Below are 17,073 nucleotides of genomic sequence, written 5' to 3'. Positions count from 1 at the left end.
CATATATTTCTGATTCCTAGCTAACCTCAGGATGTGCAGGGTATCGTTGCACACAGATAGTACAGCTCTGTGTAAACAGGAAATATTTCTAAGATGTCTTGCGTGTTTGTTAGACCCTAAAAATACCTTCCGATAAAGACTATTGTTTCTACTACCACTACTTCCTTCTCTACTCTTGGACACTAAGTGACACTTAGATGAACTTGTCTTAATTAATATACTGCAGTGGAAAGGCCAGTTGAACAAGGCTGGATTTAGGTTTTCCTTGAGAGAGGAAACGATACCTTTTTTGAGAACTCTGCATTACTAACAGGAATATTTCCGATGGCCCTTTCTGACCTTGGATATGGGGATTCACTATTCAAAAGTGATTGAAATGAAGCAATTTCTTTTGCAATAGCAAGATACCGAGCTCACAGAAAGTTCCTGGTACTCATCATTGCATGAATACCACTGTTATTTAGCATTATAACTCATGCGTTAAGCAGATAATATCCTAGTTTCCTTACACCTGATTTTTCTTTATACCAATCCTGAAAGAGAATGGAGAAAAAGATTTTTGGAGGCGTCAACGTGGACAGCTTGTTCTCTTTGATCTTTAACTCTTTTCAGGCGCAAGCTCAAACATTAGAGCTGTGTAGTACCCGGTAGCGCAGTGTAAGCTGTTGTTTGTGTTCAGCCAAGGCAGCAGCACTCACCACCTGATGGATCCATGTCTTACATGTTGAGTTACTCTGGGAACTGATCTCCTCAGAACTACAGTGAACTTGTCTGCTTAATTGCTTCAACTTAAGAAAAGTCATGTATCTGTGTGTGTACATCCCACCTCTTGTATTAGAGTGGAACCGCCATCTTCCCCTTTCAAGGTCTCTGCAATGAAAAGAACATCTCGTATGTGCAATCTGGAAAGTAGCAAAAAACCTGTGTGGGAGGATGTGAAGCACAGGTTGGAAGGATCCAAGGATTCCTTTTCACTAAAGGAAAACTGTGAAGTGGGGAAGTATGAGATCTGGGAATGCAAACTGGTGAGAGGAAATGCAGAGGTGCGGGAAGAATTCAGAAAACAAGAATTTACTAGCACCGCAGAAAGAGGAAAAATACAATAGCAAACATTTTAACCTGTTAACTGTACTTTGTTTGAAACTGACAGTTCTCAAACACAGACATCAGCCGAGTAGGGAATGTTTCAGCATTGTTTATCAAATACAAGCTTTATTGTAGCTGTGATTTTACAGCATACTGCTTGGTCTTGGGAGAGCCCACGCTATGTTCCTCTCTTCCCTTTTCTATTTTGTTCTCATATATTTTTTTCTTCAGCCTCTTTCTGCTTTCTTTATCCTTTTCTTGTTTTTGTTCTTGTTCTCAATTACTTGTAGCCCATTTTCAGAAGGTTTTTTGTACATAATTCTGGTATGTGTCACAGAAATCATTCTAGTTAAAGAGCCCTTGTGTTTTAGACTACTAATCTTTGCAATTTCTCTACGTAAGAAGGGTAAATAAGACAGGCTAGGTATTGCTCCTTATTCTGAGCAGGGTGGTTTTGTTTGGGGAAGTGACAATGACGGTTTTTCTGAATGTGATAAAATCTCTTTTTCGGTAGAATCTTATATTGGGAAGTAAGTGGTCAAAGGAAATGATTGTTGGACTGGAACAATCTTGTACATAACAGTTAAGGGAAGTGCAAGAATAATTCCAGATACAAAACACAGAGCGGTGACAGGCCATTTCTTTTCTTTTACTGAACAGAATGATGATCTCTCTATCTGGTCTTGAATTGCCAGGTGCTTGTTAATCTTAACATCTAGGTAGGTTTTTTGACAAGTAGTATCATCTGGATTGGTTTGCAGTAGAGTTGAAAATTCAAATTTGGCTATTCCAACAAGACAGAAGGAATCGTCCCCTAAGAACAAGTCTAAAAATACCTGAGACGTAGATTGATCTTTTTTTCCTCAGTCATTGGCAGGATCCTGCTTCTGCTAGGGGGTGGTAGGTCTAGATATTTGCATTAATGGATCACATGGCTATAGCAAAGCTCTGCAATTGCACTTAAATCAGTGTTCTTATTTTTTTTCAAATTCACAGCAGGATTTTTTGTGCAGTAACGTGCAAGTTAATTTCCTTTTTCATGATTAGTTAACTGCTTAAGCCTTCAATTAATAATGATTTACTTCTGCAGCAATTTGAAGAACTTCCTGTAGTTACCATGGGAGCAATCAGTATTTTCTGTTGCTCTGTCTCAAAACCGAGTGTCTTGGAGGTGAAGCTGAAGAATCTTTTCTATGTAAAATCTCTCAGTAGATTTGTCAAGTCTACTGTGTGATTGTTTCGTGCTAATACCTATGGAACAGCATCCGCAGCGACTTGACTTTTCTAAGTCCGCTGGGACTAAAATGGAACATCAACAAAGTTTGTGGCCATAAACACGAACATAAATTCAGGCTTCTTGGAACTGTCTTGACACATTGTAACTAGTGGAAACTAGTCTTGAACTTAATTGTTGTTTCAGCTCACATCTACACTTAGTATAAATACAGAGGTTCATCTCTTCCTCTCACAGCAGGGCTTTGAACCAAAGACTGCAATTAGTCCAGGTCTTCTCTCAGACTGCTCAGGGAATTCTGCCATTGTGCTTTGAAATCAGAACTGTCCGTAAAGAACAGAGAGGTTTACTAATTTACCTTGGAAAAATGGAACTGCACATCGAATGTATTCCTACGGGAGAAATCATCCGCGTGGTTAGTCGCAATGGAGAACGCAAGACTGTAAGCCTGTTTTCTTTATTGTTCTCTTTTCCCTTCTTGTAGTGTTAGTTACAAGATAACCAACTCGGTGGCCATTGTTCTGAACTGAGAAACGTTAGTGCAAAAATACAAGGCTTCTGCAAGACAGGTTCATCATCCAAGTGTCGGTAGCTGTATTGGGAACAGTTTTCTCTCACAAGGATAAAATTAGTAGCAATGAATGTTAATATTAAGTGACTGGGACTTTAGAAAATAATTAAAATGTATTTCCTGTGGAAATACTTCAGCGTAGCAAAGTTGGCGTGACATCAAGTTGCTGTATTGGCCCAGCCATATTCATTCTGTCCAAATTCTGGAAGCACTTTCAAACAACAACGGAAGAGAAACAGCTTTGAAAAGAGTATTTTGATCCTCTTCAATACTGATTGCCCACGTTGTGGCTGGATTCATGCCCTGAATGTTATAGGAAAGTTCATGCATCAGAAATTTGGTGGTAGAGGAACATATTAATGGACTGTTATTTATATCTTGAGGAACTGGGTATTCTGTTAACTTGTGACTTTTATTGACCTGGGTTCAGGGTTTGTATGTTAGCAAATGGAATATCCATCAGCTGATTATTTCTGGTTTGACATGGTAGATATAGATAGTTAAAAAAGACACAGTACTCTTAGAATAATTTCAGTTTTCAGTACTTGGAAGGAATGGCCATTCTTTGCTTCAGAATATTCTCGAACTGCATTTGTATACTTGCTAACTAAAAGAGTCTAAAGAGAAGGAACTGTGTAAAAAACTTTAAAATCTTCCTAATCCTTAAATGTACCTAAATGTAACTCTGAATTTATCTCTCTCTGTCCTATGTACTTATAAACTGTTTAATGTATCTTCAGTTCTGGGAGCAGATTGCTCTGGGCAGAGCCATTGTGTTCTGAAGTGCACATCTGTGCATGTTGCTCCAGTTTCCTAGCATTGTCTTTCTAGTAGGTAATCTGAAACTCGATCTGAAAATTAGTGAAGACATTTACTGTGTTGATTACACAACAGTTAGGTAATTTTACTTCAGAAAACCTGAGAGGTCTGCCTTGTCAGGAGGAGATGGTGGCAGTTCTGGTGTTCTTTGGTTTCCAGTAAATGGTTTAGGGATGTTACTGACTTATTTGCAGTGACAGTAGAGGACACTGCCTGGACTGAATTGTCTTTCCCAGAGGGAACTGTTCCTTTAAACCTCATCCCGAATAGCATGTGCCAGGATCCTGGGGGAGACATCAGAGGGAGAAAAGCCATTCATTCAGCTTTCTGAGAAGTTTTGAATACTCATTAACAGTCCATAAAACTGTAATTTGCTACTTTGAGAACAGCAGTCTCTGTTTGTCAAGTTGTACTGCAGGAATGGCCAGAGAAAAGTAGTTTCTCATGTCCCGTGTTTTAATACAAACCAAAGCTTCTAGTTGAAGATCCTTTACTGCAGGAGTGGAAAGTGCAGAGCTTTACTGTTTCAGTCTGTTATTATAAGATTAAATCATATGCAGAGTTTCCTGTGGATCCTGGTGAGGCTGCCTCTGGTATTTCACATGAGACGAACCCCGATGCTGGGTGTTGTTGCACAGAGTGGATGGTTCCCTGAGTTCACTCTGCCTTTGGGGAATCGCTCCAGAGTTGAATTTCACCCTTCGTCCTTTTCAGAAAGATACACTTTAGGTGATTCCCACAAACGGGCGTCGGTGGGGAAGGGATGGTAAAATTATCACGAGTGTCCGAGGTTTATCTGTTGTGCGCCTGGAGGAGACAGGTGCGCCTGGAATTTTAAGCAACAGGAACGCGAACCGATTTGGTAGAGCAGCTTATCAGCAGGATGCTGTTGTCCCGAACAATGTAATCAGTGCGAGCGGGTTCCCGGCTCCGGGACGGGCGGAGGGGACCCGGAGGGGTCACGGTTCTGCGGGACCCGGTGCCGAAGCGGGCGGCCCGGGGGGGTTTCGGGGGAGCCGCCGTGCCCCGCAGCCCGCCCTGCCGAGCTGACGGCAGGTGAGGGCGGAGGCAGAGCCGCGGCCTCGCCGCTCGCACTCCGCATGCCCGGCGCTCGGACATGCTCACTAGCGGCGCGGCGCGGGCTCCCGCGGGCAGTCGCTACCGAGCCGGTCGCCGAGTCGCCGCAGGGCCCCGAGTGGCGCGTCGCCGGGGGGCGCGGAGCGCAGGTGAGCGGGGTGCGGAGCGGGGGGCGCAGCGGCGTGGCCAGGGCAGAGCCGGCTGCAGCCCGAGGGAGGGGTGACCCGTGGCCACCATCCGCCGGCCCGTGCTCGCCCAAAGGCTCCGGGGCTCGGCCACATGGCCGCGGCTTGCCCGGGAACACGCTGCCGGCTTGGGGCTGCGCCGGGAGGTGCAGAGGGGAGCCGGGGACGGCGGCCCGGGGAGGGCGGACAGCCGCGGCTCGGCCATTCCCCTGGAGTCAGCGACCTTCCCGGAAACTCTCAAAATTTCCAGGGTAGAAACAAATGACCCTTTCACAGCAGCCGGCATCCTGGCGGCTGCACGGCATGTCCCCGGCAGCCCGGAGCAGTCCCTCCCCTTCCGTAACGTTACTAAATACACTCTGGTAACGCTTCCCTGGTTGTATCCCGCATGCAACGAGCTCCTGTCCGGGACGGGGTGAATCCCGCCGGGTGAGGAGCCGGAGCCGGAACGAGAAAGGGCGCGGCTGGGCGTGGGGGCGAGAGAAAGTCCGCTCCTGAGCTGAAACGTGGCCGTGTCACGGAGGTCCTGCCTTCTTCTGAAGAAGAATGGCTTTCTTGTACATACCCAACTTGTTTTCTGTGTTTTCACAGTGTTTTGTGCTTCCTGGTGGTATGTCCTGCTGTGGATAGCACTTATATGTGTATTGGAATAATAATTCTTTGCCAGTGCTTGTACAGGTTCCCGGAAAACACTTAATGACAAACCTCGGTATTTTTAGTCCTCTCTTATAGGTGGAAATGTGGTCAAACACCATAAATTCTCCAGCTTAGACCACAGGTCTGCATCCCCACTAAGATTCAAGGGTCGCTATCTGTCGTGCTGCTTTCTGTGCTAGTTTTCCCCTTTTCCAATATACCTGGAGTTAATTGCTCTGAGTGACGGTGATTTATGGAAGGAATCTGACTCTTCGCTGAATGGACATCTCATTCTAGTGAGCTGGCTTGATCTGCATCCTCACGTGTGGGAGGATTACAGAAGAAAAATTGTCCTGAGATACAATACAGAGTTCATGCTTGTATTTATTCTTTTTGTGGCTGTTGCTTTTTCAAAACTACCTGTGGATGGCAGCTGCCTGGTTTTAGAAAGTGACAAATGGGAAAATGTGCTTGGTTGGTGGGACAAGCTGTGAAAGCAGAGCCACATCTTAGAGTACTTGGGAAGAAAGGCATTTTTCTTTCATCTCCTTTTGGGGCAGTAGACAATTACCAGTTGTCAGCACCTTTTCAAAACTCTTTTAGAAACTGCCTAAGGCTCACGGAACTAATGAATTCTTAATTTTTACAGTAGGCCCTGGTATGGCAACCACTGTCAAAACTCTCAAGGATTTTCAGTTTTAATACTGGATATAATCCCGTGTTTTAGGGGAGGGGCTGTGTAATTATAAGTCTTGTCTTCTATTCTGCCTGGCAGGGACCAATGGAGTGCTAGAGTGCACGCATGCTATCCGAGTTTATCATGACATAAAGGGTAGATCTTTTTTAAAAAAGAAATTCTGAATCATAATATACTAAGGGAGTGAGAGATCCCATGTGACTGAAGATGCAGCGTGTGCAATTTCTGTTCTCTTTTGCATAGCTAATAGCAAAGAAACTTGTGATTTACGATACATCTCCAGAATTTAGAATGTCTAAATGAGAAATTATATATTTGTCAAACCGAACAGTCTGCACCAAATGCGGGAGGAATGACCTGCAGCATCTGGCCACCGTCTCCAAGCGATGTGTGAACCGTAGCGCCTGGGCGCTGCAGCTCATTGTCCCCTCCCTGTGCTCTCACCTGGCACTTTCAAATAGTTCCAGCACGCAAAATGGTGAGGATCACTGGGCCCGGAGCACTTTGCCTCCCAGTTTGAAGGAGTAGCGGGTGAGGACTGTTCACAGGGTGCTTTCAAATAACTAATGCCTTCTGAAAGACAAATTTATATTTGGGAAAATAATGTGTTACTGGCACTGCAGAAAAGGAGGTGGAGAGAGCTTGAAGCACAGCAGGTTTTCCTAAGGATGGTATGTCATACTGCCCTCTGTACGTGATGCAAATGTAACTAAATCACTTTCATACAAGCTAAAGAACTGTATATAAAGGCATATTTATATGTTTTTAAAATGTTGCTGTGGGGAAAGCTGTTTGTATTGTGCTTTGGCTTACCTGTATTGGTGACAGCCAAACGTGGTTAACTTTGCAGAACTGATCCAAGTTAAAACTGAGTAAGCAAAACAAATAGGTAATTTGTCTGGAGCATTATCTCAGCTCATTGTGTGAGCACATGAGCGTCTCCACCTGCACAAAGGATACGATGGCACAGGAAGAAATGGCTGGGATCAGGTGGGGATTGCTCTGGTAGCAGCAGCGCTTTGTACTGGTGTAAAGTGATTGCAATTATAGCATGTGTTTGTCTTCCATCAGGGGTTTTACTCTGTTATATCCTGCTTTATAACCAACTGTGAGTGATGTGGTTGGCTTTGACGAGGATTACTATCCCTGACTTCGACAGAAACCATCTATCTAAGCTTCTGTCATCTTTTCTAGTGGATGAGGTTTGCATGGGTTGTCTTTTTGGGAGATTGTAACGTGCTTATTTTTCTGCCTGGAGGGAACCACTTTTGCTGTGCATCTGTCTGGATTGAACCATCTTTCTGCTGGAAAACATCCTGCAGTGTGTGTTGTGCCTCCTCTGCATACGTCACTCCCTGTTGATGCATTGTGGGGTAGGTGGCCAGCCCTTTCCCAGAAAGCATTAATAAAGATGTAAGCAAGCAGTGTAATTAAATGTGAAACACTAACAAAGTTTGTTATGGCAAAAGGTTCTGAGTGGACAAATCTGAAGTAATTTGTTGCAACTGAGTCATGTGCTGTGGGGGTGGAAGGTCCAGTGTTCCTTAAAGCGCTGCCCTGCATTACTTAAATACTCTTCAATACAATAAGGAGCAGCAGGGCCAGTACCTTGTCTAATATATATCTTAAGTGTAGTCTGTCCTATATTAAATTCCTGTACTGGAAGGTGCTCAAGGTTAGTATTTAGAACTCCGTGGCATTCGTGCATGCATGGATGGCTTCCCTGGCAGCTTTTTTCTTTAGGAAAGCACTCAGTCACATGTGAATGACCAACTAGCTGTTCTTCATGGGGACACTTGCAGCCCTTTAACCGGTATGTTGACCTCGGTCCAGCCTGGCCACCGCCCTTCCTGTAATTCAGTTCAGCGGCTGATAATAAATGGACATAGATTTTTAGCATTTGGCAGTACTTTTGGAGTGCTGCTGTGTGTGCCTGCTGGGCAGAAAGGTGCTGGAGCTGAACCCTACAGCAGCCTGCAGTTATTGGAAAGTTTTGTTACCAACTGGGTAGTGTCAAAGAATGGTATGTCATGATGTGTTCTGATTTTTGCCAGGAAATAGATAGTCTGTGAATGACAAAAACCAATTCTGTCGCTGCTTCCCCAGACTAATATGGGTTTTTTCCTCTCTCCATAAAAGAGCTTTCTAAAATCCTGGCTAGGCAAAAAGATGCACGTGGACAAAACCAGAATTGTGACAGTGTTCAGCCTGCTGTGTGGATGCAGACTGGACCTTACAAGCTACAGCTGCTTTAAAAGGCCCTGCCTTTCAATTACGATTTCAGTAATTTCTTTTTCTGGTAAAAGCTCAACATGGATGTTTGACTCCGTATTTCCTTGTGGTGTTCTTATATCTGACCAGGGATTTCACCCTTACAGAACGTAATACAGAAATGATGTCCTCATCTTTGAGACGGCACATACCCCCAGCTGGAGAACAGTCTTTGGTGTGGTTTTAAGACTTCAGGGAAACCGTTGTGTCTTAGCAGCTGAGCTTGCATTTCATTAGTTAGAGTGATCTGTGGTGCCTTATGCCAGCTGACAATCACCAGGTGTATTTGTCCATTTTACTAATGAAGAGGAGGATTATTGAAGGAGCTGTAATTCAACGAGAGAACAGCGTTTGTCAGAGGATTTTGCTGAGCTTACAATTGCGTTTTTTTCTTCATTACCATATCCTCAATATTTTATGGTCGTCTTGACGTCTGTTTTCATTACCACCTGCTGCCTGGTCTAGATGGGATATTCCTGTCCAAGGAAGAATCATCTTTACTTCAGCGTTATAATGACAAACTGAGAACAGAAAAGAGGATGAACTCAGCTCTTTCACTGTGCTTATTGTTCATGGCTGAAGGGTCCCGTTAAGTCAATGTCCAGTTATATAATGAGGAGATAGTGATCTGTTTAGCTTTTTAGAAAATTAAATTCCACTGAAACAGTGTAACTGGAACCGTAGAAGTAGGAGGAAAACTATTTTCCCTTTTGAAATATGTCTTTGTATAGTGTTGCGAGTTGTGTTTTTTAAACTCACTAACAGTAACTAATAACTTCTACATTATACAGTCCACACTGAGTCATTGTTTACTGAGGGAAATGGCTTTCAACAGCCAGACTTGTTTGCTAACTTTAATAACTAGAGTATGCAGTTCCACACATTACAAGGCAGCACATTATAATCAACATTTTTAAAAAACAAAAATCGATACATATTTACAACGCTACACAATGTTGCGTTATAAGTAGTGTTCCTGCAATTCAGTTTTTGATCTGCAGCAAAGTTTGATGTGGACAGTGGTGCAGTTTTGAGAAGAGGGAAGGTTATTGCACAGAATTAGTGGGGTTTTTTTGTTTGTTTGTTTTTCTAGAGAAGTTTATTGAACCTTCCAAATTAGAGACCAGAAACCCTTGTTCTCTGTGTACACACCTTGTTGTTTTAAATAACAGGTTGTCTTGCACTCTGAGGATTTTGGAATCTGTTCAGAATTGCCTCTTCTGCATCTTGGGAGGGAAAGCCACACCTTTGCACCAGGAAGCCAGGAATTGTCTCTCTGACAGAACTGGAACTTAGACAGCAAACCAGATGTTTCTTTTGCCTTATTTTAAATGAGCACTGAAGTTCAGTTGTGAGCAGCTTTCTGCCTTTTCTTCACTGTTTATCTGCTGTTTTGTGTGAGCCCGTTATTTTCTCATGGATGCTGCAGGTAGCTTTCCTACCCACCCATTATTTCTGCTAAGATTATAAGAACAACCAGGGTTTGCACACTGGATTGTTTTTTGTGTACTGACCAAACAACGCCAAATGCCCACAATGGGCTTAATCTGTAATAGGTTTTCTCCATCACTTTGTTCATGTGGGAATGAAGTGGGGGCAGCTCAGTGTGCCTGACTTGCATGTGAAGGGGCTGTGTGGGAGGAGTGCTTGGACCGTTAAAATGTAGCTTTTTAAGATATTTCAGGTCTTCCTTTTGAATTTGTGCATTTCTGAATATTGTGGTCAGTTGTCCTTCTTTTTCCTTGAGAGCTACTAAGTACCACGTTATTAAAAAAATAGTGCAGCTTGGAAGAGAAGATTCAGAGCGATATGATGACTGGAAAAGCGTAGTAATGTATAATGAAGAACTGCGCCTTTCCAAAAACAACAACCACAAAAAAGTACCTATCACATTTCTCAAGTAAGGCAAACACTGCATTTTGAATAGTCTATTCAAAATTTGTATTTTTGATTTCTCTTAAAGTCACAAGCTTTTTTTGGCCACAATTTTGTTTGAAGATAGAAAGGAAAACTTAAGGTCTCATTTGAAAATGAGGGCAAATATAAAATATGTGACTTCCAAAATCCACATTTTCTTTGTGCATGGATTTGTTGCTCTTAAAGTTGGAGGAGGGGATCGAAAGCAAGTTCTGCAGAGAAGTACAGAGTGTGTGTCTGTATGCCTGATCACAGCACTCTGTGGGAACGTAGATGATTTCTAACTTTAATCTTGCTCGTTTGTCTGGAAAGCTTGTGGATGGGAACTGGGAACAGCAGCTTATGGAGCTGTTAGCAAAGCTAGAACATCTATTATTTGTTTAAACAAGAATAGTGGGGGGTTGCACCCCCCTAAACTTTATGAAAACATTGCTCTGAAGCTCTGATTTTTACCATCTCAGAATTTATTGTGTTTTGTACCTCCATTAACACAATTAATGATACAGTGCTATGAGAGTCCTGGCAGGAGTTACTGAGAGAGCCAGAATGTTTTCATGGGCGTAAGATGGTGCTCTTATGACTGCGGGATGTCTGGATGGATGTTGTTTCTGGTCAAAGTATGCATGCACATATCAAGGTGAGGCACTGTTGATTAAATAGGGGACTTGCATATTGATAACCTTAAGAGGGTTTGAGTATTTTGTGCTGGCTGAAGGGGTTGGAGCCTGAAAGATAAGTAGAGGGTGAAAACATGTGGGAGGCAGAAAGAAAAGTGGAGACTGGAAAGGGGTGGGAGACCAGTAAGAAGACAACGAAAAGTAGTGGGAGGCCAAAGTGGTGTGGGAGGTCAGCAAGAAAAGTAGAGACCAAGAAGAAGGTGAGGCTGGAAAAGTCTGGGAGGATAAAAAGGTGTGGGAAGCAGAAGAGGCTGGGAGGCCAAAATTAGCCTGTATCATAGATCCAACAAATCTTATTCTGTTCTCCTCCTTTTGCATCCTCCTGAAGTAGTGGATCTACAGATAATTAGGAGAGCTGAAGAAAAGTTAAAGCTCAGCCATGTGAAATAACTTAAGGATAAATGCCCTTGACTCTATTATTATTTTAGTTGGTACTCAGCTTCAGCACTTAGCATTTTGGTTTCCAGCAGAAAGCATTTCTTTAAGTTGTTTGCAGAAGTACAGATGAGCAGAATCGCTGCCTGTCAGATATTGGCTGCTGTAAAATCCTATCCCTTAAGATCACCAAAAAGATGTCTTCTCAATTCATGGAAGAAACAGTGCTCTCAGACTGCTTCTGCAGGGATTGGAGAAAGCCAGGAGCAATTTAGGATAATAGAAGGGATGACTTATGCACTTTTATGAGGTATTTCTAAAACAGGTGTGTGAGAGTACCTAGAACATCTAAGAAAAACATGGGATGACATAATGATAAGAACACTATCTTTTCATTTTCCCTGATATAATTAAAGAATACATGGTTGGTGGTTATGCGTCATTTATGTATTTAGGTAAAGCTTTCAGATGTTATTTGTCTCAAGTATAAACTAATCTGATTCGAGATAATTGTGTCCTGATACAAGGAAGAAATAGGAAGGAAAGGAGAGCAAAAGATGAGTTGCTCTTCCCGGAGTTTGCTGTAGACAGTGACCACCTCAAAACCTTCCACGACTGTGTGTCTGGTGCTGAGAGCCTGGCAGGAGGTGAGTGTGGGGAGAGAAGGGACTTCTGTGCTTGGTCATGAGGGCACCATGTGAAGAGGAAATGTTGCAAGAGATGTGAAGCTCTGTATGCAAAAAACTTGCAGAGTGAAAGGGGGTGTATGATCTCACTCTCTCTCTTTGAACTGAAACCTAACCGGTTGCCAAGCGGCTGTTTCTGCTCTGATGGTTCCGTGTCTAGGTGGGGACACAGGGGAGCTCCTTCCAACCTTAAGCCTTGCATAGATTTACCTGGCAACTGCTGCTACCCAGAGCACTTTCTCAGCTCAGCTTGCCATGGGAGGAAAATTCCTGAGAGTGGTTCCGTGTAGGATGAGAATGTGAACTATGTCCAGGCTGAAGTCCATGGAACTCAAAAGCCGGTCTCATGTAACTGTTTACTTTTTTCTAGAGGCTTCAGTTAAGTGGACTGTTTGTCACTGAATGCATTTTTTCTGAAATACTAATTGTCTGCCACCAGAAATAGGCAGCATCTGTGAAAAGATCACATTGCCACCTGAGTGGAAATGGGGAGTGGACAAAAATCACTGTTGCTGCAGGTTGAGTGCAGGTGTTCGGAAAGAAATCTTTTCTGAGCATTGTACAAGCAAGCTATTACTTTCTGAGAAAAAGTTTTGTTGTGACAAATCTTGGTTTTAATTTTTGATAGACTGGAAAGGTAAATTCTGGTACAAAGGTCTAAAAGTATCTGTCAGCTTGGTGCTTGGCTGTCAGGGAATCAAAAACTTCCTTAACACTTGTCTTTTGTTTTGAGCAGTGAACTTCTCTGATTAATCTCTAGCACTGTGCTGAACTCTCCAAAGTGCTTTTCAGGCCATACTTTAACTGGTCCCAAGCCAAATTATCTTAATTACAAACCACTTATCTGAGCTGATGGTTAGTCAACACAAATGTGACACAGCGCTTGTTAGAGCAGAAAATCAATCAGTGTTTAGTGTGGGCTGAACTGAGATTTGCAAATTGATAGGGAATGGGAGGGTTGGTTTGGGTCAGGAAGTGGCAGGAATGAGTGTGTGGAGTGGGCTTCCCCTTCCCTCCCCCCTGCCCTCCTCTCTGCTTGCAATTAGAGCCCATCATCGTTAGCCCTCATTTCTAAGGCACCTGCCAAAAAGTGTCAGTCGTTCACAATCTGGTTGAACAGCAGAGCAGTGTATTAGCTTGGCATGCTTCTGCTGGCAAATCTAGCGTGACATGTACAGCCATATGCGTCAAGTTAGGTAATTTATATTGTTGATTTCCTGATCTTTGAGCACTACAGCTGACAGTCCTGTAGCCTCTAGTGTCATTTCTGGGTTTGTCCTGGAAACTGCCGCTGGTAATGATAAATGTGCATTACTTCTCAATGTTTTAAACATTTGGAGGCAAATATATATGTAAAGGATAGGTGACAAAACAAGCAGCCAGAGAGTCTTATAGCTTTATCCACATCACTCTCAATGAAATGCCCTTTCTTTACTTGTTTACCAGTAAGGACGTATTCCCCCAGTATCTAAGATAAGCTTATACTGACATTAAGTTTTATGTAAATTGTTTTGCCTGTCTTGTTCCTGTGCCAGCATCCATTTGACCCTTTGGTGAATCAATTGAAACAAAGTTTGGAGAGCGATGATGAAGGATCAAAATGTTTTCTGTTTGTTTAGTTCCCTGACCTGTCTCATCACAGAGCTGAACAGATATTGGTCCCAGGACAGAGGAGGAAGAGGACCAGGCCAGACACTGCTGGGGAGGGGCTGCATCACGGTCATGTCAGCTGGCTGGGTCAGCCTACAGCAGCCTGGGACTGTGCTCTGGCACTTCAGGGGACACTTTCTGTGCTCTTTTCACACTGGAGGCGTGTCTGTAATGTAATGTGGTACGAATGATGGCTTGTGTAGCTGTTCTCTGCTTATGCTACTGGGTTTTGATCTTGAAGTCAGTGTTAGTGCAGAGAAGTTTGAGTTTGCTAGAGAGTTCTGCAGTTGTACTGGGGGGCTTTTGTGCCCTGGTGTGTGGGCTGATTGGCACTGAAACCTCCCAGCTTGCGAATACGGAGCTAGGCCGACTGTTTGGAACATAAGGTTGCTCAGAGCCCTGTCCAGCCTGGCCTGGGATGTCTCCAGGGATGGTTCGTTCACCACCTCTCTGGGCAACCTGGGCCAGGCTCTCAACACCCTCCTTGTAAAAAATTTCTTCCTCATGTCTGACCTGAATCTCCCTTCTTTAGTATAAACCCATCACCCCTTGTCCTATCGCAACAGGTGCTGCTAAAAAGTCTGTCCCCATCTTTCTTATAAGGGATTTCTTAGGGATCTTTCTTATAGGGATGCCCACTACTGCACTGCTGTTCAACAGGTTGAAAGGTTCCAAGGACTTTTGGGCCCTGTGGGGCTCTTTAGCAAGGTGGATGTGTGGGGCAGTAGGACAAGGTTACTGTGTTGTGATATCTGAACACGACGTTGTGATCGACACAGGCAGAAAGGGTAAAGGAGAAGGAATTCATTACGCTGCCAAAACCTTTCGTGCGAGAGGTTGGACCTGGACATGTGCCCTTTCTGGGCATACATGCAGGTTCCTGCAATTTGTAGCTGCTGTTGCTGTCACCACCAGTAGTGGCACCCAAGTAAATAAAATTTGGGAACGCCATCCTGCAATAGAAACTTCAAGAGGCTATTTCTAGATGGAATTGAAGCTCCATGTGATTTAGTGGACTGTAGCCTCATTGTGAGGGCAGAAGGCAACCAAAAGGGGTTTGAACTGGAATTCTTTAGGGCATTGTTGCTAACACAGTTGTGGGCAGCTGGATTAAACTATTTTGCAGCTTTACTCCTTTTTGACACCATACTAGTGCTCTTGTTGAAAGGGCTTCGTAACAAGCTAAAGAAGCTTGGCAGTTGCTAGTGCAAGCCTATATTTTTAGATGCTTTATTGATTTTATATTTTTTTAACCCCAGAAAGAGATATTCTGGCAAAAGGCAATTAAAGAAACAACTTTAAAATGTGTATACTAAACACGAAGATTGTCACCCAGCAGGTAGGCTGGAGCGGCAGAGGCAGTAATGGTAATTAGTGCATTTTGGAATAATGGAGTTCAGCTTTGCAGGGATGGGTAGTACCTGCATGTGGCTACTCTTGTGACCCATCAGCTGTTCCAGTAATTCTCCAGAACGTGGAATTTGTCAGATCACCAGACAAGTGTGTGCTGCCTTTGTGCTGCAGTCACAGACACCGGGAATCCCGAGAATGTAAAGGACTCTGAAACTCCAGTTCTGTGCGCTCGCCCTTCCCCTCCTCCTCTAGGGCCTAGTGGAAGCAGGAAAGGAGGTCAGGCTTGAAATACGAAGTCAAAGAAGAGGAATTTGTGAATATATAGCTGATAACGCCTATCACTCACCGTACATTGCCACTCCCCCCCACCCTCCCATTGTGGAAAGTATGATTAAAGTCAGCCGCTCCGCCCTGACTGTCTGAACCATACATCCAGGCACAAATGCCAGATTCTCTTCATTCCAGGCTGCTGACTTCAAGAAGGACTTGCTCTGACAAGCTGGAAATGAGGGCTGGCAGCTTCGTCTGCGACTCAAAGGCTTTATCTCTCTTAGACACTCTTCCTTGCATTTCCCACAAATACTGCTCTGCTGGTAGGTGCTGTTATACACACAGGACGCCATCAGGCACTTATGAATAAAGCTTTATGTTGTGTAACTCCCCTTAGGACAGGCAAGGAAAGCTTCATAGAGCAGCTGGCATCAGGCCCGCAGGAGAGTTTGTTCTCCTTGCGCTTCAGTCTCATGTTTTTGGGGAGTGGTAGGGACAGTCAGCTCAGCCTTTTGATTCTCTTGTTCCTTTGCTAAGAGCTGGTGTTCTTCCTCCACAAAACTTCTACTGTCCAACCTTCATCTCCCACTCTGAATATTTCCATCAGCTGCCAATGCATTCATCTCCAGCTTCCACAGCATATTCGTGCGGTTCATCACCTTGGCTCCTCTTTCCTCTCTGGACTAACTCCCACCTAGCTATCCCTTCACTTCTTCCCCACTTCACCGTGGCACACACGAGTTGTTTGACTTCTAGGATTTGTTCTGCCTCCACCAGCAACTTCTGTTGCTCCAATCTTCCCTCCCAGCATTGTTGCTTCACTGCTGCTTCTGCTCAGTGAAGGATGCCAACCGTGTCCACCTGTTAAGGTTGTTTTGCATGCGCTTTTAAGCTGTCTGCTTATGCTGCATATGAGTATTTGTACTCCCTGACCTATCTCAATCAATTGATGAACTCAGCCTTCAATAAATGCTTTCCCAGAGTGAAACCCATTTGAGAGCTGTGATAATGGTTCTAGAGAGCATTTGTGCCACTCATTGCAAGATGGACAAGCTCTTCTTTGGATGTTGTTTTCATTTCAAAATAAGTATTAGAGCAAGTATATTTTTACATTCATAAAATATTTAACATGTGAAATTGAGATAACTTCAGGCTTGATGCAGTGAGGCATGTACCCTGATATAAAAATTTATCATAAATCAAACTTGAGTAGTCATTAGGATGGTGACATGATTTCTGCTTGGAAGGTTATCTTTGATATCATCATGTTGCTTCAGAAGACGTTGGCCACTGTTATTTCAGGTTGTGGAGGGTGTGTATTTGTATATATTTTCTAAAAACCATAAGACCTACCAGTATCAAATGTCTGCTCAGTCCTTCACAGATTTCACAATTGACTGTTAGTAGACAAAACTTCTTTTTGGTCCGATTTTTGAGGGAGGGCTGTTTTCACAGAGGCTGTGGCCTTGACTTATGGCCATAAAACTAATTGTGCTGAGCAGCAAAGGAATTCCACTAGTCTCGGCTCCAAATCTTTGCTCCTGACCATGGGACTGTGCTTTTTGGACA

At 43.6% G+C, this 17,073-nt stretch overlaps 1 protein-coding gene across 2 annotated transcripts in view; it reads left to right on the top strand.

Annotated features, from left to right (window-relative positions):
• Positions 1–4,805: 4,805 nt before the first annotated feature.
• The window catches only part of MYO1C (myosin IC), a 50,512-nt gene continuing 38,244 nt past the window's right edge, over positions 4,806–17,073 (top strand). Inside the window, exon 1 of one of the 2 annotated variants that reach the window (XM_082068355.1) lies at positions 4,806–4,936. In XM_082068355.1, coding sequence (XP_081924481.1) covers positions 4,811–4,936 — 126 coding nt within the window. In that variant the 5' untranslated portion in view covers positions 4,806–4,810. Of the gene's footprint in view, positions 4,937–12,557; positions 12,580–17,073 lie in introns of those variants that run through there. The other variant, XM_082068356.1, reaches the window with a different exon arrangement.

The sequence above is a fragment of the Streptopelia decaocto genome (genome assembly GCF_964273445.1).
Source record: "Streptopelia decaocto genome assembly, chromosome: 18".
In the NCBI taxonomy this organism is placed as follows: Eukaryota; Metazoa; Chordata; class Aves; order Columbiformes; family Columbidae; genus Streptopelia; species Streptopelia decaocto.
This window is presented reverse-complemented; position numbering and strand designations above follow the sequence as displayed.